Genomic DNA, 25,924 nt, shown 5'->3' with positions numbered 1-25,924 from the left:
AGGAAGTCTGTAACTTTCACAACCAATGAGGGATGGGACACAAGAGGGTGGAGAGAGAAGTGTAGAAGTTTCGGTGGCTGGTTCAGCCTTGCCCTCCAGGTGAAGCCTGGCACTATCTGGTATGAGGTCACGACAGGACATGCTCCAGGACTCCTTGTCTAATCAACTGCTCACATTTCCATCGAGGTAGAAAGTGCTGAGGGGCAAGAGGTAAGGAAAATAAGAGAGAGAAATGATGAAAAGATTTTAAAATTACTGTCGATATCATTAAAAGCAGCTGATTATCTTGGAAAAAGAAGGGCAATTCTGCAGATGAGAAGTAAGTTGAGCTTTCTAAAACAACCCAGCAATAGGCCATTTTTATTTGAATTTGGTATCTCTTAGAAGGGAAAATGCAGCCCCCATTGGCAAGTTTGCTGCTATGGCATCAATTAAACTTCAAGGATTGCATAAACCTGTGTACATTGACTAAGTGACTGTGAGGATCATGTTGCCATAATGAACACTAGACAGGTTGCATTTTTTAAAAACAAATGGGAACAAATAATCTGCTCCTCTCATACTGGCTACCCAGGGAGGTTTAAACAAGTAACAGCTACTCAGAATCCAGCAGTAATTGTAAAACTAGCTATTTATATAGTATGCTACCAAAAATCCTCCATTGCATCTTTTCCCAGGTGAGGTTAAATCACAAAGTATTCTTAAGAATTTATGGAACAGCTTCCTCACCCACATGGAAGACATCAAGATGAGTACACACTAGAAGAAATAGAGGAATGGAAATTGCAGAAAATAACAGGAGGGTGACTGGAACTTCTTATGAATTTCTCCTGACTTAAGGGCAGAGTGCAACAATTGTTGTGTTTTGACAAGAAACCTATTATTGGTGTCAAAATTTTGTGGGGAACATTCAGGAAAGAATATTCCTTCAACAGGAAATTGCAATAAAATATATTAGCTTATAGAATTGTTTTATTATATAATGAACTTTAATATTATAAGTGATGTGAATAAAATACTCAAATTTGCATGTAAACAAAGCAACTGATTACATATTTTTTAAACTTCAACAGCTAAGTAGTTAAAAGCTAAACTTAAGTATATTTGCTGTTTTAATCAACTGAAATGGATGCTACTTGGAGCTGTACTAAATTCTGATTTTTATAAAGAAATTCTAGTTTGCTTAAATTAAATTAAACTCAGTGTTTCCATTTTTGAATTTATGCACAGAAAACCCGGTGAGTGATTTAGAGGTATCAAATGACACTAATGCAGCAGTTATTGAGGAAAACTAAAGAAAGGAGCACCTTCTCTAGTAAACATTTTCTAGGATATGAGTCTATACATTTATTCTTCTAATAACAACAATGGCAACAACACTTCTCCTGCACATTTTAAGAATTAAGAGTATTCATAACCTAAGGCATGCATGCTGTTCACAGAGCATGTGAACTGCTGGTACCCAGTGGCTGTGTGTGTACAAAGTTCTCCTTTTTAGAATGAAGAGTTCACTTTATCTGATCCCTCTCAAAATACAGAGAGGGCTTAACACAGAAGTGAATAGTTACAAAACTCTGGAATGAGGAGGTGCAGGAAGCAAAGCAGAAAGACTTTGGTTCACAAGTGACAAAAGAAATTTCAAGGAAGACAGATACACTTCGGTAAACAGAAAAAAAGTACATTAAGAAGCACACAGAGCAGATAGCTTAGAAAATAACTGTAGGAGCAAAATAGCAAAGGATAACTTCAGCAGCACTATGCATATAATGGTCCTTCCTCATAAACTCAAAGGCCTTAAGAAATCCAGTAGCAAAAAAAAAGTCCTCCAAACCAGGCATGGACATACACAGACCAAGTGCTATTGTTTAAAGTTAACTGAAATTCTAAGGTTTAGGAATAAAAATGTAAACAAGGCCTCCCCTGGCGGTGCAGGCTATTGAGCGCAGAGCTGTGAAGCTGCCCACAGCCTCTGCAGCACTGGTTCGATCCCGGCTGGCCAGCTAGAATCCCACATGTCGCTGCAGACCTCTCCTGTCTCGCCAGCTGCTCCCCTCAGCAGTGTATTTCAGTCAGTCTGCCTGTTCTGTTCCCCACTCCGTCTCTGGTGAATCCTCTCACCCTCCTGCGCATCTGCCCTGTACCCTGGTTCTTATATGCATGAATAAATAAATCTTTAAAAAAATGTAAACAAGAAAAAACACCACTAACATACTGAGTTGCCCATGTAACACAAATTATTCCAGTGTCTACTAAAAAGAGGGACTATTCTGATTTCTAGACAAATAGAAACATGTTGTCATTTATAGCAAGAAAATGTTTTCCTATTAATCTTCATCATGTGGATGAGCTACTCCGTTGACTGCATAGAAAAACTCATGTCTTTAAAATGTCTGACCACTTCTAAAATGAAGATGATTGTCTGCAGATGACTGTCTTTTAAAAAACTTTTCCATTTATAATTGATGGCAGGGTGATCTGAGAGACAAAGTTAAATATACCATTAAGAGGAAGACTTTTGTATGGTCCACAGAAAACAATCATCCAGCAGAGGATCAGAGGGAAGAGTGGTTCAGGGGTTCCTGACTGCCCCAGGCAATGACAGCTGAGTAATCAGTGTCTCAGTACATGACTGGAAAGATCAGCCATGAAGGCTGAGGAAGAAATCCACCCACAGGTCTATGTTTGAGAAGAAGTGACATTTTCTTGTATATTGCTTTAGAAGGATAGCTTTGTTCTTGTGAACCACAACTTCATGCTGGGTCTTCCAGAAACACAGATTTTTATGAGAGCATTAATTCATCATTTGATTTCTATTTATTGGTATCCTACTTCAGAAAGGGCATTTGGGAGGGAAACTTGCCTTAACAACCAAAGACTTTAGGGTTCCCTGACAATCTGTCTTTAATATATTCAACTTTTGTTTTAGGAAACAATTTAAAGATCCAAGGGTACAAGTAAAATAAGCGATCAACTCACCCTAGCTTAGTGAAATAAATCCATGAATTACATGACCTAAGACATTCTTTTGCTCCACGGCATAAACAAAGTCAACTTGATGACTTATGGTCATTAGGCACTAACTGGTTGATAACATGAGGAGGCAAAGAAAGAGGTGGTTGTATTAGGTCACTTTTACACTAATGGGGCCACAGAAAATTGACATAAGATAAAAATTAATTTAGCCAATATGACTTTATGTAATGAGAACTTGAAGACTTTAGAGAAATATTGCAATTCTTTTTTTAAGATTTATTTATTTATTTATTTATTTATTTATTTATTTATTTATTTAAGCGCTGGGTATAGTCAGAAGCGCAGGAGGGTGAGAGAATTCACCAGAGCCAGAGCAGGGAACAGAACAGGCAGATGGACGAAATACACTGCTGAGGGGAGCAGCGGGCGGCAGGAGAGGTCTGCGCGCCATGTGGGACCCTCGCCGGCGACTAGGGATCGAACTGGCGCTGCAGAGGCTGCGGGTAGCTTCGCAGCCCAGTGCTCAACTGCTGCGCCACCGGAGAGGCCCAATATTGCAATTCTTTGTGAGAAAAAGTTTGAAGTTATAACTTCACAATTTCAGTCTTTCTCTATTAAATTGTTATGTATACAGGTTAAAAGGTGAAGTGTAACAGAGGCATCTCCATAAAAAGGGGAGGTACCATGTTCCCTGCCCCACCTAACGAGGGACGGAGCTGAACAGACAGGTTAGATACATAACATGGAAAGCAGGTGGGTTCACAAGAGATACCAGGAGAGACACAGGAAGAGAGACACTTGGAGTAAAGATATGTAGAGACACTTGGAAAAGACTGCTGGGTGAGATGCACATGGGGAGGCTGACAATAGCAGCCTTCATATTGATTTGTACTTTGATTTTGCTCCTTTCCTCCCAAACTAGCCTGACCCCTTTGGCCCCTTTTCTATGGTTCCCTGACAGAGGGTACCTTAGACTTGTGGCAGGTTTTTGGGTGTCAGAAGTCCTTCTCATGTCCAGCCCTGTTTGGCTGGGCATTAACCCATGACGGGTTAGGTAAATTTGAGTGTTCTTTTTTTTTTTTCCCCAAAGATTTATTTGTTTATGCATATAAGAACTGTGGTGTAAGCCAGAGGTACAGGGGGTGAGAGGATTCACCAGAGAGAGTGGGGAGCAGAACAGGCAGATCTACTGAAATACCCTGCTGAGGGGAGTAGCAGGAGAGTCAAAAGAGGTCTGCTGCACCACATGGGTTGTTCGTCGGCCAGCCAGGGGACTGAACTTGTGCTGCAGTGGCTGGCAATAGCTTGACAGTGCCGTTTAAGTATTTTATTGGGAAACTATTATCTTTTCTTCTCTCTCCATGCACACTAATACTACTTAAATTCTTTTTTTATTCATACAAACATTACTTATTCATTCAGTTAACTTCCATTAAGCACAAATAAATCTCAGTTGCTAGAAAAAGAGCTATAAAAGAGACATGGCTCACCCCTACAGTTTAAGGGAAACATAGATGAGCTCTGACAGATACTGCAACAGATGAAGGTATAGAACATTAGGAAACTATTAAGAGTAGCAACTCAACCTGACTCAAATCACTAGGAAAGACTTTTAATAAATAATGTTTAAGACAAAATTCAAGAGTTTAAATTGAGGGATTGGTGAGAATATTCAATGCACAGGAAACAACATATATGAAGTCCCAGAAGTAAAAAGGAGCCTCCCACCTTGAGGATTTAGAAATAGTACTAAAAGATGGGAGGCTAGAGAGAGCTAAATTGACAAAAGTAAGACTGGTGTGATAAGTACCAATAACCCTGATTTGGGGACTTATAAGCCATGTCACTATTAAAATTTTTTCACACTAAGTTGGCTTTGTTTTTGTGAACATGTATGGCCAGACCCCATTAGAGCATGCAAGTTAGGGGTCCCCCCAGTCTGCCTGCTAACAGAATACAGCTGAAAATGAGTGTTCTGTACCTTTTAAATAAATTAAAATTCAAGGAAAGGCACTAAATACAACAATTTCACAGCCCTTTAATTAGAATAAGCTCACTTTAACTAAAATAAAGGTTCATTGTGATAATTTTCCTGGAAAATGTTCAATGATAAACAGAAGCAATATCCATAGAAATTAATAAGCCTTGTCTTACTATGTACATTTGCTTCATCTTTATATTTAGCAAAAGTACAAGACAGGGTGTCTTATATGTAACACATGAAGCCTAAAATACAAATGATCATCATAAGGTGTGATATTTATTTTGCTAATAATTCCAACATTTCTATCATTTAGTACTCTTAAAAGATTTAAAGTATCTTAAGACAAGAAATACCTGGCTATTCTTTTTTAATAGAACTGAAGTACCATCATCAACTTCAAATTCTCCATAGTCTTTCAGACACCGCACCTGAAAGGAAAAAGTGATCTCTAAATTATTTTTTTGTCTATAGTGACCACAAAGTGAACAGGAATTATTTAAATACCACACAGTAGAAATACACACTTTCCTGTTTTCCATTTCTCTGTATACTTAGGCTAGTACTCTTCCTATGATAGTCTGGTGGCTCTGACTGTCCTGTTTGGATGGGGAGGAAAAGGAATGGCAAAATCTTCAAACATGCATGTTAGCACTGACAGCAAGGGAAACTGAAAAGCTGGTCAGGGGAGACATTACTGGATTCTCTCTGCAAATACTGAAAAGTGAAGCAGTTGACATATACATCGACAAAAGTGAATGTTTTATATCTATTCTAACCTGCCGCTCACAGATCCCTCTCATAAACATCAATACCCGAGAACACGGCATAGATAAGTCTATAAAATTTCGGTTTAAAGTGTTTCTTCTATATTTGCAGACGATATGATATTATATATAGAGAACCCCAAAAACTCCACAGAAAAGCTAATTCAACTCATCAATCAGTTCAGTAAAGTGGCAGGATACAAAATCAACACGCAAAAGTCAGTAGCCTTCCTATACACAAACAATAAATCTGAAGAAGAAGAAATCAAAAAGACCATCCCTTTTGTTATTGAAACAAAAAAAATCAAATATTTGGGAATAAATGTAACAAAAGAGGTAAAGGACCTATACAAAGAAAACTATAAAACACTGTTAAAAGAAATAGAAGAAGACACAAAGAAATGGAGAGACATCCCCTGCTCATGGATTGGAAGAATAAACATTATTAAAATGGCCATCCTTCCAAAAGCAATATACAGATTCAATGCAATTCCAATCAAAATTTCAATGTCATTCTTCAAAGAAATAGAACAATTATTGATGAAATTCATATGGAATCACAAAAAAACCCCGAATAGCCAAAGCTCTCCTGAAAAAAAAAGAAGGGAATGGAGGCATCACACTCCCAGACTTCAAACTATACTACAAAGCCATAATCATCAAAACTGCATGGTATTGGAACAAGAACAGACATACAGACCAATGGAATCGAATAGAAAATCCAGAAATAAACCCACAGATTGATGGTCAACTAATCTTTGACAAAGGAGCAAAGACTATGCATTGGAGCAAAGAAAGTTTGTTCAATAAATGGTGCTGGGAAAACTGGGTCGCTACATGCAAAAGAATGAAGCTTGACCACCACCTCACACCATACACAAAAATCAACTCAAAATGGATTAAAGAACTAGACATAAGACCTGAAACCATAAAATATATAGAAGGAAATATAGGCGAAACACTACGTGATTTGCACATCAAAGACATCTTTACAGACACATCACCCAAAGCAGTGATAGTGAAGGCAAAGATAAACAGCTGGGACTATATCAAATTAAAGAGCTTTTGCACAGCAAAAGAGACAATAACAAAAACAAAGAGAAACCCCACCAACTGGGAGAACATTTTTGCACCCAACACTAATGATAAAGGACTGATCACAAAAATCTGCAAAGAGCTGATGAGACTCAACAACAACAAAGAAAATAATCCAGTCAAAAAATGGGCAGAAGAGCTTAAAAGAAACTTCTCTGAAGAGGAAATGCAAATGGCCAACAGGCATATGAAAAAATGTTCAACATCACTTGTCATCAGGGAAATGCAAATCAAAACTACCATGAGATACCATCTTACACCAGTGAGAATGGCACATATTAAAAAAACTAGCAACAACAAATGTTGGCGAGGGTGTGGAGAAAAAGGAACTCTTCTGCACTGTTGGTGGGAGTGCAAACTGGTCCAACCACTGTGGAAAGCTGTGTGGAGATTTCTGGACCTACTAAACATAGAGCTTCCATATGATCCAGCAATTCCACTCCTAGGTATTTACCCAAAGGACACAGAAACATCAATTCCAAAGAACACCTGCACCCCTATGTTTATAGCAGCACTGTTTACAATAGCTAAGCTTTGGAAACAACCCAAATGCCCAAAAATAGATGACTGGATCAAGAAGATGTGGTACATATATACCATGGAATATTACTCAGCATTCAAAAAAGATAAACACATGCAATTTGCTGCAACATGGATGGCGCTGGAAGGGATCATGCTCAGCGAAATAAGCCAAAAAGAAAAAGAAAAATACCGGATGGTCTCACTCATAGCAGGAATCTAGAAAACTTAAATAAGGGACCAGGAAAATGAATAACTATAAGAAAGTGAAAATCAAAATCAACAAAAAACTATGAACCAGAGACACTTTTAGGGGGGCGGGGGCGGGAGGGGAGGGATTGGGGTCAGAATGGGGGGCTGCAATTGTATGGGGAATATAACAATAAAATTTATTAAAAAAAAAAAAAATAAAGTGTTTCTTCTAACTACCTCCGATACGCAGATATTTTCCCAGGAATACCGAGAAATAAACCACAAAAGAGCAAACACAGATTCATGTTATAAGAGTCAGGACAGTTTTTAGTCTATAACCTCGTCTGAAAACTACAAAGAGGGATAATTCTAAAATGTCCCTAGAGTCAGGACAGTTCTTAGTCTATAACCTCTTGTGAAAACTACAAAGAGGGATAATTCTAAAATGTCCCTAGAGAAAAGGTTACAGACCTGGCTACAGCTCCAAGTGCTGCCACAGGAAACCAGGAAGTCATTTCCCACCTTTATGACAATTCAAACTAGTTTCTTCTGAGTACTAGAGTTGGTATTAGGCAACTCCAGCACCAAATTTCAATCCTCCACTTTTCCTAGATAATTTCATCCAGAATCTACTTTGACAAATACTATTTTAGAAAAATCCCTACCATCATTTTACTTTAAATAGATTTTTACTATAGAAAATCTTAAGCATATTCAAAAGTAAGAGTATTAATATAATGAAACTCCATGCAACAATTATCAACACGTGACCTATCTTGTTTCCTCACCCACTTCTGGATTTTGTAGCAAATGCTAGAAATCATTTCATCTATATTTTAGTATCCATTTCTACAAAATAAAATTCTTCTTAAAAAAAATCTCAATACTATTATCACATCTTAATAATTTTTATCAGGAAATATCGAGTTGGCATACATATTTCCCCATTTCTCTTGTGTGTTTTTACTTATTTTATCACTTAAATAATTTTATTTATTTATTTTAAAAAAATTATTTATTTATATAAGAACTGGGTACAGGCCAGGTGTGTGGGAGGGTGAGAGGATTCACCAGAGACAGAGCGGGGAACAGAACAGGCAGAATGACAAAATACACTGCTGAGGGGAACAGTGGGCGAGACAGGAGAGGTCTGCTGCGCCATGTGGGTTTCTCCCTGGCTGGCTGGGATCGAACCTGCGCTGCAGAGGCTGCGGACAGCTTCACAGTGGGGCGCTAAACCGCCTGCGCACCAGGGAGGCCCTTATTTATGTTTTTAATTGAAGTAACATTGGATATATCATTACAAATCAGCATCTCTATATATACTATATTCAGTTCACCACTAAAAAGTCCAATTCCATCCTTCATCACACAGCAGACCCTTTATCTGATTTACTCTCCCACTTCCCCATTCTCTTCTGATAATCACTAATAAAAATTTGGAATGCATCACAAATTTCCATGTCATCCACGCACAGGGGTGATGCTAATCTTCTGTGCATTATTCCAATTTTAGTATATGTGCTCATAATTTTTTTTTAAGTCACTATGTTCAAATCAGAATCCAAAAAGAGCTACACATTATATGTTTCGGATATGTGTCTAAGTCTCTTTAAATCTATAAGGTCTCTTCCCTTTTCACCTCTCTTCCCCTTTGTAATTTATTTGTTAAAGAAATTGGGTAATTTGTGTTTGGTAGTTTCCCATAAACTATATTTTGTTATGGATTCTCCTGGAGCCATTTAACATGTTCCCCTGTTTCTAAATTTTCTGTTAAACTGTAAGTTAGGTCTAGGAGTTGGATCAGATTAGTTTATATTATGTACTTCCTATTGCAAGATCTTACAGAGACAAAATGTCTGGCTGTCCCTGTTTGGATGTTAAGATTGATCACGGGGTCTGGCTGTCGTCTAGACCAATCCATATCCTTATTAACATCTCTGTTGGACCTCCCTGGTGGCGCAGGCGGTTGAGCACCGCACCATGAAGCTGTCCGCAGCCTCTGCAGTGCCAGTTCGAACCCCATCAGCCTTGGAGCAATCCACATGGCGAGCAGACCTCTCCTGTCTCACCCACTGCTACCCTCAGCAGTGTATTTCGTCATTCTGCCTGTTCTGTTCCCCGCTCAGTCTCTGGTGAATCCTCTCACCCTCCCACACATCTGGCCTGTAACCCAGTTCAGTAAAGTATAAGTAATCTTTAAAAAAAAAACAAACATCCGTTAACTCTTTATCTCAATATATGAGAATTACAAAATGGCATTAAAGTAGTACTTTTATCCCTGCTGCGTTTATAGCTGGAATTCTTCTACAAAAACAGAAATTTCCAGGCCTCCCTGGTGGCACAAGGGGTTAAGTTTCAGCACTATAAAGCTACCCACAGCCACTGCAGCACGAGTTCAATCCCGGCCAGAGAGCTGACCCACATGGCGCAGCAGATCTCTCCTGTCTTGCCTGCTGTTCCCCTCAGCAGTATATTTCAGTCAGACTGTCTATTCTGTTCCCCACTCTGTCTCTGGTGAATCCTCTCACCCCCAGCAGCTCTGGCCTGTACCCCAGTTCTTGCATGCATAAATAACTAAATCTTTGAGAAAAAAACAACATGGAAATTTCCATTGTAAACATTTTGGCATCCTTAGACAAAGTCTATACAATACAGGCAGAAAGGTGCTTGATTCCATTCTTGTATTTACCAGTTGTAAAAGTGAGCTGCATCTCTCATACTCTTCAAAGGCAGCCAATGAGGCTTTATTTTGTAAACTGTTATTGCTGTTGTTTGGTATTGTTATGCATTCATACATCTAATTAGGTGATGTCATTCAATTCACTACAGTTATTTATTTTCATGCTCAAATTGTCCCTTGTTTGGCCAGTGAGGATTCAAATCAGGAAGACAGAGTTTTCCTTAGTGGAAAATAAGCATGTAGACTTCAGAGTTTAGATGCTCATGGCTACTGGTTAGTCATTGTTTCTAGACCTTTTCAGTAGAAAAGTGCTAAGAAAAAATTTTTTTAAAAAAGATGATTCAGCGAGTCCACACTGACATTTCATTTGGGAATATAGGATTTTCACTTACCTTTTTCATTTTAATTTTTTAATCTCTTTTCTCCTTTTTGAGAATCTTGAAAATGGCAAAAATCCTACTCCATTTTTCTTTTGTTCTGTTCTTCAATATATATTTTGAAACAACAGTAATAACACTATTACCAAAACTATGATTACCAAATACAAGTGAAGATTTCTTTGTAAGTCTTGTCATCCTTAGAATATGCCCCCAGGAATATAATAATAAATTTATGTGTTTATTATGATTCCTTTTGGACTAATCCACCAACTTGAAAAAGATTCATTTGCTTCATTTTGTTTCAAAATTTGAGAGTTGGCTTTCTATTAAGATTTAATTTTAATAATATGTAAAACAACTTACATGGTTCTAAAGTCAAAACTATTAAAATGGGTCCATTCAGAAAATGTTAGTTCTTCTACCACATTCCCATTTTCCCCCTATAGAGAACATTTTTGATTTTGGTTTAAATTCCTCTGATTTTTGATATGAGCTAATATTTATTAATATAATGCCTTCTTAAACAAAGGCAGTACAATCTACACATTAAAGAAAAGCTCATTTAAAAAAGTTCATTTACACTTACTTCAATATATAGGCTTTTTGGAGGTTTCATATCCTGTGTAATATCTAAACCTTCACATCCTCCCAATGACCTCATATATGTAGCAAGAGACTTTTTGTAATGATTGAACCACTCCATCTGCAAATATAAAAATGGTCATTGGAAGAAGTTGTAAGAATACAAACTTGCAGAAATTATATATACATACTTTCAAAATTAGCACACATCACCACATGGATCATTAATATGACCATTCATTCATTTAAACTACCAGTATTATTGACTGCCTGCTATGAACTAGGCACTGGTCTGGGATTTAAGATGGATCATTCAACAAAGCGAACATAATCTCTGTTCTTAATATCCTACTATGCTTAGTCACAGATGTAAGAAACAGGCCAACAGAAACAAAACCAGGAAAGAGACACCATTTTAGAATTATGATCTCCTCAAATTTTAAAATTATGATCTCCTCCAATTATAAAACATGATTGAGAATAATACCCAAATATTCACCAAATGAATGAATGTTTGTCCATACAATGGAATATTATTCAGCCATAAATTGGAATGAAGTTTTGCTACATGTTACATATGAATGAAGCCCGAAAATGTGCTAAATGAAAGACACAACAGGCCATACATTGCATGATCTATTTACATGAAAAATCCATAATAGGAAAATATAAGGGCAGGAAATGTAACTTTCAAGGATTGGGAAGAGGAGAGAGAATATGGAGCAACTGAAGATTACAGGGTTTCTTTTATGGGTAATGAGACTGTTCTAGAATAAAATGTGCAACTCTGAACTCTTACACTAAAAATGATGCTAGAACTCTATACTAAAAAACACTAAATTGTGTACCTTTAAAGGAGTAATTATGCTATGTGGATTGTATCTCAGCAAATCTGTTGTTTTAAAATTGTTGAGGAAAATAAAAGATCTAAATACATGGAAGGCTATGCCACAGTAATGAATTGGATGGTTCAGTATTATAATACTGTAAAGTAATTTGCAGATTCAATTAAACCTCAATCAAAATCTTAATTTTTTTTAGATGAAATTTGACAAATAGAGTATAAAATTTACATGGAAATGCAAAGGGCCAAAAGTAGTTGAGATACTCTTAATAAAGAGTAAGATGAGAATACATGCTCAAGACTTATTATAATATACAATATTTTAAATATACAATAATATATAATAATTTAAAACAGTATGGGACTGACAAGCATAGATAAGAAGAGAAACAAAAGAAAAAGTTGCCCATTAAGAATCCAGATACACTGACAATCAATTTATGACAAAAGTGGTACCACACGGAGCAGTGGGGAAAGGAAGATCCTTTCAACAAATGATGCTGGGTCATCTCAAAATCCATATTTGAAATGCAACTTGATTTCTATATTATATACAAAAAATCAATCCAGTACTATAGATCTCTGTGGGAAAGATAAAGCAATATAATTCCTAAAAGACTACATTGAAACATACACAAAGAGTGCCCCAGATTCAATAGTTCTCAAAAATGACTCACAGTACTCAGGGAAGCACTTTACTGACAATGATAGCTTTACTATAGTGAAAAGGATACAAGTAAGAACAAACCAAAGGAAGAGACACATAGGATGAGGTCTGGGAGGGTCCTACACATAAAGCTTCTGGTGTCCTCCCCCTGTGGGATCAGGACCATCCAGGTACCCAGCTATGTAACAGTGTACACAAACCACTGTGTTTGTGTTCAGGATATTTACTGAGATTCTTACACAGGAATGCCTGATTGACTCACAGGCCATGAGATGAGCTCCCTCTAGTTCCCCTCTCCTCTCTGTATGAGACTAATAACAAGTGAATCAAACCTCAAAGTTTGGAAACTGTCTAATTTGTAGTCAGCTGATCAGAGCAGGAGTTCCTGAAAATTCCTGAACTTGTGGTGGGTGTCTGACGTGGCAGTCTCAGTCGTAACCTGTTAAGTTTAATCTAACACAAGGTAAGAGTCACTGCTACACTGTATATGTAAGTACTACAATACTTACTTTGTAAATGAGAGAATTTAGGCATAAAGAAGTTACTTTCCAAGATTAGATGGTGACAGAGGCAAGTTCTGTACCCACGTTAGCTTGATTCTAAATCCTATGTCCTTAAACATTAGGCTAGCTCTATGCCTCAATGATTGCACAAATCAAGAATTTTCTTACAAATATTCTCATTGTGCATAAATATTTAATTGAAATATTAATTCTAGTTTTTTAATCCTAATAATGAATCACTAGTAAGTAACATTGTGGGACTCTATTTTGTTAAGTAATAATAGTTTTCCATACAGCATTTAGAATTACTCCTACCACTCTCACCATAGTGTATACTAGATTAATACAGGAGAAAATTTTCTGAAAAACATGTTTAAAAACAGAGAAATATCAGTAAATACTATTATAGAATAATGCCAGAACCTCAGCACTTTTCAAATTCAAATGAACCTGAAGAACAATACTAACTTACTTCTTCAGCAGACATGTGAAATCGTAAAGCATTTGGTAAAACGCTGCCATATTCCCATCTGAGTGCTCTAATCCGAAGCAATCGGTCATACCTAGGACATTAAGAAGGTATTAGACAGTATAATAAAAGGGATATTAGAAGTTGCCTTGATCAGAAGAGACTCAAGGCTCGGTAATCCAAATGTAAAATGTCGATTATTAGGTTCCTGAGGCAAAAAACAAAAGCAACTGTAAAAATATATCTTTGGGATGTGGTATATATATACACATACACACACACAATAGGATGCTATTCAGCAATCAAAAAAGATGAACTTATGCCATTAGCAGCAACATGGATGGAGCTGGAAGGGATTATGCTCAGTGAAATAAGTCAGAAGGAGAAAGAAAAATATTGGATGATTTCACTTATAGGAGAAATATAGGGAAACTGAACAAGGGATCAGAGGGAAAAAAGATAAAACTAGAAGGCAAATTATAAATCCAAGACGTACAGCAGGGGAGCAGAAGGGAGAGGGATCAAAACAGGAGGGAAGAGCACAAGGATGCTGGCTCACGGGGGATGTAGTGGTGGGAGTTTTATGGGGATTACAAATCAAATCAAATATTGTACAAAATCAAATATTGTACAAAAATTAACAATGATGTGAAAATAAATAAATTAATTTAAAAAAACAACACATCTTTGGGACAGTGGGGAAAACATGAATATGGACTGGGATGGATACCACGAAGTCTAGTTCACTTCTCTTGGTAGGACAATGGTACAGTGGTCATATGAGAAAATACGTAAAAAGGTCCTTAATTCTTAGAGGTGTGTACATGAAAGTATTCAGCAGTAAATGTTATAATGTGCTACAACAGTGTAGCATTGACAAAGCAAGATGACACAAACATAAAAATGTTTGTGATGACTATGTGATGACTCTATGGGAATTAGTAATGTTATTTTTCCTAGCTATATGGTTACTATAATTTCATAATTTTAGAATTTTTAATTTGAAAAAGAGATGAATTTAGAATGCTTACAAAGAAAAACAAATCTAAGCATTTCTTATCCATCCGAAATGGTTAATTAGGAAAACCTTCCCTGCCACCCAACTGAGAAAATGGAGAAGCTTACAGGTATGCTACAGCGCAACGTCGATTTCTTAACAATGAACAATGTCGAAATTTGATAGTTGGTATCAAATCACTTCGTCCACCTGACTTCGCCTCATTCCTATTAAGAACATTTAGAGAAGAAAACAACAAATTTGTATATTCAGTACAAGCAAAGTTTTCAAAGTCAACTGACATGTTTGTTTTTACCATTTATGACTGATAATGAACCTAGGCAAATAGTACCTACCTCTACATAAGGCTTTTATTAAATATTCTAAGATATGAGAGTCAAAAGCCAAAACTGAGTAGCATGCTTAAGATAATATTCTCAGGTTTTCATTTAACCACATGGTATTTTGCATTTTTGCATATAGATTAATTTTCCTATTTCCAAAAGACAAAGATTGTGTTCAATCACCTTTAGGAATTCCTTTATCATAGTGGGATAAAAGACAAACCCGTCTATATACACTCCTCTCATAGAACTTCCAAACCATCATTGTAAGAATTAAAATGTGGTCAAAATGGTCCTTCACTCATCCAACAAATATTTTTTTTTTTTTTTTTTAATAAGTTTTTTTTTTTTTTATAGAGGCATGTTTTTATTTATTTATTTTTGTTTGTTTGTTTGTTTTTTTGTTTATACATGCACTGGGTACAGTCAGAAGTGCGGGAGGGTGAGAGAATTCACCAGAGCCAGAGTGGGGAGCAGAGCAGGCAGAAGGACCGAAGTACACTGCTGAGGGGAGCAGCGGGCGGCAGGAGAGGTCCGCGCGCCATGTGGGACCCTCCTCCTGTGGCCGGGAAGCAGCCGGGGATCGAACCGGCGCCACGGAGGCCGCGGGCAGCTTCGCAACCCAGCGCTCAACCGCCGCGCCACCTGGGAGGCCCCTAACAAATATTTTTTGATCATCGTTTATGCGTATACATTCTACTTCAGTGTTCTTCACACTGACAGGAAAAATTTTTGGTTTTCCCTATGAAATATATTAGGTATTAGACAAGTATGTTTTAAAACTAGAATGCATACTGTTTCAGTATTACAAGTGGAAAATTATGAAGACGGAAGGTGGTGACAGCCGAACACTATTATGAATGTGTTCAATAATATTCAACTGCACTTAAGAATGGTTAAGATGGCAGAATTTTAAGTTACGTGAATTTCACAATAAAAAAAATGGAAAAACAAAACAAAATAAGATATATGAAATGAGTAAGAATCCACTTTGTAGTTTTATTTTTTTTTAAGATTTATTTATTTATGCATACAAGAGCTGGGGTATAGGCCAGAGATGGGGTTGGGCGGGTGAGAGGACTCATCAGAGACAGAGTGGGGAACAGAACAGGCAGACTGACTGAAATTCACTGCTGAGGGGAGCAGCGGGTGAGACAGGAGAGGTCTGCTGTGCCATGTGGGTTGCTCCCTGGCAGGCTGGGGATCGAACTCATGCTGCAGAGTCTACAGATTGCCTCAGTGCAATGCTTAACCTCTTGCACCACCAGGGTGGGCCCTACTTTATAGTTTTAAAAGGAACCAGGTGAATACATAAAGTTCCTTGACTCAATACCAGACAATGAAAAAAGAGGCAAAATATATTTCTCCTTCTATTGTGTCTTCTAAATCTTATTTTATGCATTCCTGAGATTCTATTAAGTCAGATTTATTCTCCCCATTGTTTATAATGTGCTTGGACTAAAAATAATACTACAAATAAAATACACACAACCTAACATCAGAGTACTTAATAAGTACATAAGGATATCCTTAAAAGGACACACATTTACACTCTTAAACAATTACACAAGTGATTTTAATAAACAATTATTTTGAAAAATAATTTATAACTAGAAACTGGTAGTAGTTACTGTCGCCCCAAAAAGAAATTGGGAGGATGAGGCACAGAATTTGGGATCATGAATGTGCAAATGGTAAAATCCAGACACCAATAGGCCTTACTGGATCAAGTCCTATTGGGCCACCTCCAAAATGGGTGTTCAACCTGTTCACTTTTTACCAAGTTCTGGTCAACTCTCCAGTCACCTGAATGACCAGTACGTCTCCCTCTTCTCTCAGCCCCTGTCCACTATCCATGCAGCAGCCAGGGTGCTCTTTTAAACACAAATGTGCTACCATCTGGGCCATCCTTCCAGGTCACTGAATTTCAGCCACACCAGTTTTGTCAGTGTCAGTTTCCTCAGCACCTCACCCTCCTATGCCCATGATGCTCCCTCCCACAAGAATGCTCTGCCCATACTTACTCTCTGGCTAAAATCTGTTTTTTCTTCAGACTCAACTGCAAGGACTCTTCCTAATTCCTCAGTCTAATTATATCATAAATCCACTAGTCTCCCATTCTCTCTCCTAGCACTCTGCTGCTTCCCTTCATAGCAAGTATCCCAATTTGGTGTAATGGTATTTAGTTATCTGTCTTTCACATGAGACTGAAGGCCAATAGGGGCAGAAGTCTTGACTATGTTCTTTACTAGAGCCACTTACAGGCAAATGTTTAGTACACATTTCTTAAATGAATGAATGAATAAATGGCTTGGGAAATTGAGTTCAGAACTTTACATTTATTTGCCTTACATTACAGCAAACCTGTTGTGGTTCAGTCCTAATTTCATGCGTAAAGATTTTTCTGTATCTATCCTTAAACATTTGGCAAAATGCTCCTATTGTTTTCTGTGCTCGACAAATCTTATCAGCATGCTACTGACTTCTACAGTCAAGTAACTGACCGAAACATTCTATCTAACAAGGTCATTCCTCATGTTGCAAATCTAAACACCTCACCTTTGATCTAGTAGTTGGTATTCTTTTGTGTCTTACTCTTCACCACATCATAGGAATGATGAAGCTTGCCATACAACCCAAATTTGCATTGTGCCAACTACCATGCTCAGGTCTAAATATTCTACAAAGCTAGAGTCCTCTTACTTACCAAGCTGTATCCTTTGGTAGCACTAGTTTTCAGTAAACTCCAAGCTATGGTGAATCATGTCCCTTCTGAAAAGTATACAAACTTCCCATTCTTCTTCAGGGCAAAGGCATCCACTAATGAAATGGCTTTTCACTTAAGGCTTTTATTTGCTCATGACTCGTCTCTTTTAAGTCTACCCTAACTCCTTTTAAGGCCTTATAGTCAAGCAACATACATTTACTGAGTATTTAGCTTGTGCCAGGCGCTATTTGAATCCCTTATGCAATTATCAACACACATTTCACCAGTTCTGTTATCATTTGTATAATTAGAGTATGATCAGGCTGGGAATTTAAAACAACACAGGGCCTTCCTGGTGGCACAAGGGGTTAAGACACAACCTATGAGCTATCCGCAGCCTTTGCAGCATGAGTTCGATCCCCCAGCCAGCCAGGAGCAACCCACAGGGCGCAGCAGACCCCTCCTGACTCACCCACTGCTCCTCTCAGCAGTGTACTTCGGTCAATCTGCCTGTTCTGTTCCCCGCTCTGTCTCTGGTGAGTCCTCTCACCTCCACACCTCTGGCCTGTGCCCTGGCTCTTGTATGCATAAAATAAAATAAATCTTAAAAAAAAAAACATAAAACACAACACACATTTAAAAACTGATAAAAAGTATCTGATTTTGATATCTTACTTATAAAATTGTTTTAAAATATCAATCTCATCAAACTTACACATCAGACTGGTTTTGTTCATATAAAGCTTTCATCTCCTCCAGAACTTGCCTGAGCCCATCCTCCTAGAACATATGATATTAATACATTTATTAATTTCCCAACAAGTCTGTAGCAATATTCTATTTGTTACGTTTATCTTACATTTATCTATTTACCAAAGTCAAGTGTTTTTAGACCTACTAGGATGATTGTAATAAGTGTTGGCAAGGATGGGGAGAAATTGGAACCCGCATCTATTGCAGATAGGGATGTAAAGAGGTACAGCCCTGTGGAATACAGTCTGATGGTTCTTTAAAAGATTAAACATAGAATTACTGTATTACCCAGCAATTCCACTCTAGGTATATACCCAAGAGAAACTGAAACTGTATGTTCATACAGAAACTTGTATACAAATGTTCACAGTAGCATTACTCATAATGGCGAAAAACTTGAAACAACCCAAATGTCCATCAACTAAGGAGTGGATAAACCAAAATGGTCTATCAACTCAACGTAGATATTATTGGCCATAAAAAAGAAATCAGTATGGATACATGATACAATGTAGATGAACCCTGAAAACATGCTAAATGAATGAAGTCAGGCACAAAAGGAAAAATACAGTATGATTCCACTTATCTACTTATCTTAAATATTTAGAATAGGCAAATTCATAGAGAAAACAGATGGCAGTTATTAAGATCAAAGAGGAGTGGGGAGTTACTGGTGAGTGGTTACAGAGCTTCTGTCTGGAGTGATGAAAAAGTTGGGAAATGGGATGATGGCTGCATAACAATGTGAATATGATGTGGACAAATTGTGCTGCATTTTACCACAAAAAAAAAAAAGGAATGCATACTGACAATGTAAACAATCAGCAGAGTGATGGAAGGATCATCTCCAAAGAGGTCGAGATCAACAAGTGCCTGCTCTATGATATCAACTGATCCTTCACAGAAACGTTTGCAACTCCTGGCACTCTGAAGCCAGAAATATGTAAAAAAGACAAATATAGGGCCTCCCTGGTGACTCAAGGGGTTAAGTCGTGCACTAAGAAGCTATTGGCAGCCACTGCAGCACGAATTCAATCCCCGGGCAGGGAGCTACCAACATGGCGCAGCAGACCTCTCCTGTCTCCCCTCAGCAGTGTATTTCAGTCAATCCGCTTGTTCTGCTCCCCACTCAGTCTCCAGTGAATACTCTCACACCCCCGCACCTCTGGTCTACACCCCAGCTTTTGTATGCACGAATAAATAAAATAAATCTTTAAAAAAAAAAACAAATACAATCAGAAGTCACCAAAAGTAAAACCATAATTACTTAAGGCTGAAGGTAACTACAAAGGGGAAAAGGGAGCCTTTCGGAATGACAGAAATCTTGATGAGGGTTCTGGTTAAAAGGATGTATGTAATTGCCAATACTCAAAAACGTGTATTTCATTCTATATAAATTATACCTCAATAAATTAATGATAAAAAAATCAATAGCCCCACAAAAACAATAAGGCATGACCAAAGTATGTAAATAATTTGCTAAAAATGGTTCTTAAATGTTACTACAAAAAAAAAAAAGAACAATGTTTTGGCTTGTTCTATAACAATAGAAAGGTCAAGGAGTTTTTCAACTGTCTACTTTGGAATAAATTTTTAAGTTTTCCTTTGTAAGGATAAAAGCATTAAAAGTTCTGAAATTCCTAAGTGTTTTACAATAGGACTGTCAACAAACAAAAGATAATTGATCCATATATTTTTCAATTCTATTTTTAGGACCAAAAATACACATCAGCAAAAATGCTTTGGCACTACTGGCATAATTACAAAATAAGCCTGCTCAAATATAAGAAAAGATACAATTCCTGATGAAAAATGTAGTATGACTTCTTTCTTCCCTTTCATCAGCTGGTAAAAAAGAGATCATGGGAAAATCTGATTTATTAGAATTCAGTTAAATATTTCTTTTATCAGCTAGTATTATTTTATGGAGTAGCTAAAACTCTTATACAATGATTAGATCTGTAAGCACACAAAAGAAAAGTATGGTATCAGTTTGTTGCAACCTATTACCTGTTTTCCTTTTCCTCTCCCAGTAGAATGTTCCCTGGTATCTACACAGTAGTTGCCCTACTATTGGGGAAGTAGTCAAGTATAGAATTTAGAGAGCAGGTCTGGAGTCACACCATTAGGGTTTAAATCATAGCTTTACCATGGGCAAGATAATTAATCTCCCCCAAGTTCCCGCACATATAGCTGGAAAAAATGTAAAAGAGCAGCTCTCTTCCCAACACTGCCCACCTGTGACTATGCAGGTGCCTCTCTGTCTTTCTCCTTTTCCTAATAAAAAATCTGTCCCTTTAAAATGTAAAAAAGGGGCCTCCCTGGTGGCGCAGGCAGTTGGGTGCTGCACTGTGAAACTGTCCGCAGCCTCTGCAGCACAGATTCAATCCTGGCTGGTCAGCTAGAATCCCACATGGCAAAGTAGACCTCTCCTGTCTCGCCCGCTGCTCCCCTCAGCAGTGTATTTCGTCAGTCTGCCTGTTCTGTTCCCCCACTCTGTCTCTGGTGAAACCTCTCACCCTCCCGCACATCTGGCCTGTACCCTGGTTCTTGTATAAAAATAAATGAATCTTTAAAATAAATAAATTAATTAAATAAATAAAATGTAAAAAAGGGGGCTCCCGGGTGGTGCAAGGAGTTAAGATGCAGCACCATAAAGCTATCTGCTGCCACTGCACCACCAAGTTCAATCCCCTGTCAGGGAGGTGACCCACATGGTGCAACAGACCTCTCCTGACTTGCCCACTGCTCCCCTCAGCAGTGTATTCCAGTCAATTCGCCTGCTCTGTTCCCCAGTCTGTCTCTGGTGAATCCTCTCACCATCCCCCACACCGTACCTCTGGCCAACACCCCAGTTCTTCTATGCAAAAATAAGTCAGTAAAATCTTTAAAAAAAAAAAAGAAATCTCCATTAAAATATCAACAATATTCTTTTAAAAAACTGAACAAAAAATAGTAAAGTTTATATGGAATCATAATAGGTTTCAAATATCTAAAGCAATGCTGAGAAAAAGGATCACATCACCTGACTTCAAACTATTCTAAATAGCAACAGTATTTAAAACAATGTAATATTAAAATAGACACATGGATCAATGGAACTGAATCAATAGTCCTGAAATAAATCCACAAGCATATATCATTGCTTAAGTCATAAAGGAGCCACAATCAGATGAGGAAAGGATTCTCCATAACAAATGGTCCTGGGAAAACTGAACAGCCATATGTAAAAGAATGAAGTTGCATTGCTCTCTTATTCCATGCATAAAAATAAATTCAAAATGGATTAAATACTTAGATATGAAAAAACAAAATATCTAGTAGAAAACATTGGCAATAAGTTTCATGACATCAATGATAAAGATGTTTTTGAAGACTTAAGCCCTAAGCAAAGGAAATAAAAGCAAAATTAAACAATTTTGATTACCTCAAATCAGAAAGCATTTACACAGCAAAATATAAGTAGATTTAAAAGGGGTTAATATCCAAGATAAGCCAAAATTTTTTCAAGGTCAACAGACATGGCAATTTTCATCATTGTTTTAGTAGGAGAGATGCAGGTCAAAACCACAATGAGATATCATCTCATACTTATGAGAATAATACATGTTAAAAAAAATCCCTAGCAAAAACTGTTGGAGAGGATGCAGAGAAAGAAGAGCCCTATTATACCCTTGATGCTAATATAACCTGGTGTAGCCATTTTGAAAAGCAATCTGCATTTAACTTAAAAAAACAAAAAATGGAAATACTGTAAACCAACAATCCTTCTCTTAGTGATCTATCAGAAGAACATGAAACTATCAACTGAAAATTATATGCTGTACAACGTTTATTGCAGCATTCTACATAAAAGCTAAAGCATAGAAACATTAAGTGCTCACAGATGAACAACTGGATGAAGATGTGGAATGTCTATACAACAGAATATTAGTCATAAGAAAAGATGAAATGTTGCCCATTTACCATAAAATGGAAGTTCAAGGGAATTATGTATAATAAAGCAAGTCAGAATGGCAAACACAAATAATGGCATCTACATAGTAGATGACTCAACAATGCAAAACACTTGTAAAAAATAGCAGACATTAATAAACAAAGTATGGCATCTGAGGTTAAGAAGGAGGGAGAAGGGCAGGTCAAATGGTTGGGGATAGTGGTTAAAAAAAAAAAACATGATTTTAAAAAAAAAGAGGTGGGGCCTCCCCCCTGGTGCAGCGGTTGAGCTCTGGGTTGCAAAGTTGCTGCCCGCAGCCTCTGCGGCGCTGGTTCGATCCCCGGCTGCTCCCTGGCCACTGGAGGAGGGTCCCACACGGTGCGCAGACCTCTCCTGCCGCCCGCTGCTCCCTCCCCTCAGCAGTGTACTTTGGTCCTTCTGCCTCTCTGCTCCTGGCTCTGGCTCTGGCTCTGGTGAATTCTCTCACCCTCCCTCGCTTCTGACTGTACCCTGTGCTTGTATAAATAAAATAAATAAATCTTTAAAAAAAAAAAGAGCTGAACAAAGTTATGTATGGGGACATAACTAGAGAAACATGAACTAGTAAAAAAAAATGTAAAGATGCAGGGTTTTGCAAATACCTAGTTTAAATAGTTAATTCATTCTATTCATGAGCAAGCAATAAAACAAGTAATGGGGTAAGACAAAGAATGTATCTGGATTCTGGCTGTTATTGTTTTGATCACTTAGGATAAATTAATGCATAAATGAGTACATTCATTTTAAATCTTATTGCCAATAACTTCATGCTCATTGTGTTCTAGTAGTGTAGCCCTTAAAGTATTCCACAGGGATTGTGGAGGTTATGAAGGCAGAGAAGAACAGTTAGGGAAGTGTTCTAACACAATTTGGGTTCAGTAGCACCTAATTAGACTATTATTGCAGTATCTGTCAGAATGATAACATTGTAAATGATCTCATCAGGGTCAACAGGAATAAACTTAAATAGTAAAAATATAAATAAACTATAATTTAAGACGGACCAGAATCCCAGTCTGGCTCCATGGGCCTATCTTTGAATCACCACCCCTCGCTGCCTGAGTGTGCAACAAATGCTAGACGATCAGGCAACCAACAAATGATTGAACAAAAGAACAGAGCTGTACATGAGAAAAAAATTCACGGAAAAGATAAGGGAATGCACCAAATCACTGGCAGATACAAACATGAATGACTTTTTTTTTATTTTCCCATACTTTGTCTCGCCCAGCTCCAAAACTTTGGATCCCAACTTTGTATCCCAAGCAAGTGAAAAGCAAACTCTGCAGCGAACACACGAGGAAGAGCCCCAGGCGGGCGGCCGAGCCAGGCCCCGCCTCCAAGCGCCCTCGACCGCGCCCACGACCCGCCCAGGCGCCTCCCCCGCCCGCGCCGCGCCCGCCCCCTTACATTAAAGGCGGGCAGCTGCCCTTCGGGCGCGCGGTGCAGCTCGCGGATCAGCTCCATGGCCTTTTCGCAGAACATGGTGGAAACACCCCGGTCCCGCGGTTTTGTCAACCGCCCGCTCTCAAGCCAAACGGTCGCCGGCCTCTGGGCTCTAATGGCTCTCGCCTCACAGCTCAGGTTCTCGCCCCCGGCTCCGCGCTTTGGCGCCAAACGCGCCCAGCCAATAGGAACGCGCTGTGAGCCTCGCGGCCTACGGCGGCGGTGAAGGGACACTTGACTTACGGGGCGGCCGCACCACAGGAGGGCGGGGAGGGGGCGGTCTCTCCCTGGGGAGGCCCCGCTGTCTAGGGAAGGGAAGGCGGGTCATGGTGACAGTCTTTGGCTGGTTGCGCTCTTTCTTTCTTCTTTTTTTTTTTTTCCTTTTTTTATTACACTTGCAACTTTAAGAAACATACCATGACATATGCCTCTATTCAATGAAAATCTATTCTAATTTTGGGAAGCATATGTGTCACATACTCTCTTGCTTCTAGTCTCCAAGTAAGAGTTTATCATAAAGGTAGTCTCTGAACTAAGGAATCCTGAGCCTTGAGGTTTTGAATGTTTTGAAAAATGTAAAAGAATTTCAAGTGGATAAGCATAAATCCCAGCTGTTTTATCTTCTGGAATGGGCTGTTTTGAAGTTGTCTAGTCCATTGCAAGGATATTTTATCCCTTAAACTCTGTCATCTATTCTGTCTTTGAAAAACTTGGTTAAAAAACGGAATTTTTTACATTGATTCAAAAGAACACCTGTACACCTATGTTTATTGCAGCACTATTTACAATAGGTAAAACCTGGAGGCAACCCAAATGCCCAAAAATAGAGGACAGGATCAAGAAGATGTGGTACATATACACAATGGAATATTATTCAGCAATCAAAAAAGATAAACTCATGCCATTCGCAGCAACATGGATGGAGCTAGAAGAAATTATGTTCAGTGAAATAAGCCAGAAGTGAAAAGAAAAATATCGGATGGTTTCACTTATAGCAGGAATATAGGGGAACCAAATAAGACATCAATGTAAAAAAAAATAACAGTACCAAACACAACAAAGCAAAAACGGACAATTATAATTCAGAGACATACTGCAGGGGAGGAGGAGGGAGAGAGATCTGAGGGAGGGAGGGAGGAGCACAGGGGTCTGAGGTGATGGTGCACGGGTGCATAGTCAAAGGAAACTCTATAGGGACTACACCTGAGGGGGTGGGGGGAAGCAAATATTGTTTAAAAATGAACAATGATGTAAAAAATTAATATTAAAAAAAGGAATTTTGTTCCTGTACAATAAGGATGAATTTACCAGAACATACCCAATAATAATTCTAATAAAAGCAGCACAGAGAATGTGTATGTGTATGTTCACTGTGATGACTTCATAAACTAGTGACTAACTGTGGAGATTATTTCTGGAACAATACAATCCAAGTGTAGTTCCAGGTACACACAGCTCTTGGTATCTAACATTGATGAAAATTAAAGGGTAAGTGTACAAATACATACTCATATATGATTATGTTTTCAAGATATACTCTTTGTGGAAGTAAACAGGAAGGGGAGCTTTCAGGAAGCCGTTGCTGGGACTGGGAAGGTTTCAGCTATGGCTTTGGTAAGCACCCAACCAAGTTAGTTGTAGGAAGCATTCGAAAAGAGTAGATTCTATAGCATTAAAGGTGACTATGTCATTTAGTTTATGTTGCTGAATGATCCAAAAGCCTTTGGTTGTGTGATATGGACAAGAAAAACATTAATACACAAACCACATAACACCATTAGAACACAAAAGTCATTGCTTCATTTTACAAAATACTTCAAACACATAAAACAGGGTTCCATTTATTTTTTTTTTCTCACTTTTTGGAATGGGATGTATTGGTGGCTCCTCCACTGTCACATTGTTATCTCCAAGCCAGTGTTATCACTGGTCCCTTCCTCTGCCATACTGTCCACCTGCTCCTGCCCGCTCTCCTTGTCCTCAGGAGTAGACATGCCTTCTTCACCATTTTGTTGGCTTTCTGTAGTTTCTTCAAGGTGTGTATCC

At 38.1% G+C, this 25,924-nt stretch overlaps 1 protein-coding gene across 3 annotated transcripts; it reads right to left on the bottom strand.

The window, feature by feature from the left end:
- Positions 1 to 127: 127 nt before the first annotated feature.
- Positions 128 to 23,917, bottom strand: GINS1 (GINS complex subunit 1; the record flags this gene model as incomplete). Of its 3 annotated transcripts, XM_084246824.1 has the most annotated exons (7): positions 128 to 196; positions 5,311 to 5,385; positions 11,177 to 11,293; positions 13,659 to 13,749; positions 14,781 to 14,879; positions 18,419 to 18,483; positions 23,843 to 23,917. In XM_084246824.1, the coding sequence occupies 7 exons, from the start codon at positions 23,915 to 23,917 to the stop codon at positions 128 to 130; spliced, it is 591 nt and encodes a 196-aa protein (XP_084102950.1). The 3 variants fall into 3 exon arrangements, with proteins under 3 accessions (XP_084102950.1, XP_084102951.1, XP_084102952.1); XM_084246825.1 differs by lacking the exon at positions 11,177 to 11,293; XM_084246826.1 differs by lacking the exons at positions 13,659 to 13,749; positions 14,781 to 14,879; positions 18,419 to 18,483.
- Positions 23,918 to 25,924: the final 2,007 nt, after the last annotated feature.

This window comes from Talpa europaea (assembly GCF_964194135.1).
Source record: "Talpa europaea genome assembly, chromosome: 11".
Lineage (NCBI taxonomy): Eukaryota > Metazoa > Chordata > Mammalia > Eulipotyphla > Talpidae > Talpa > Talpa europaea.
This window is presented reverse-complemented; position numbering and strand designations above follow the sequence as displayed.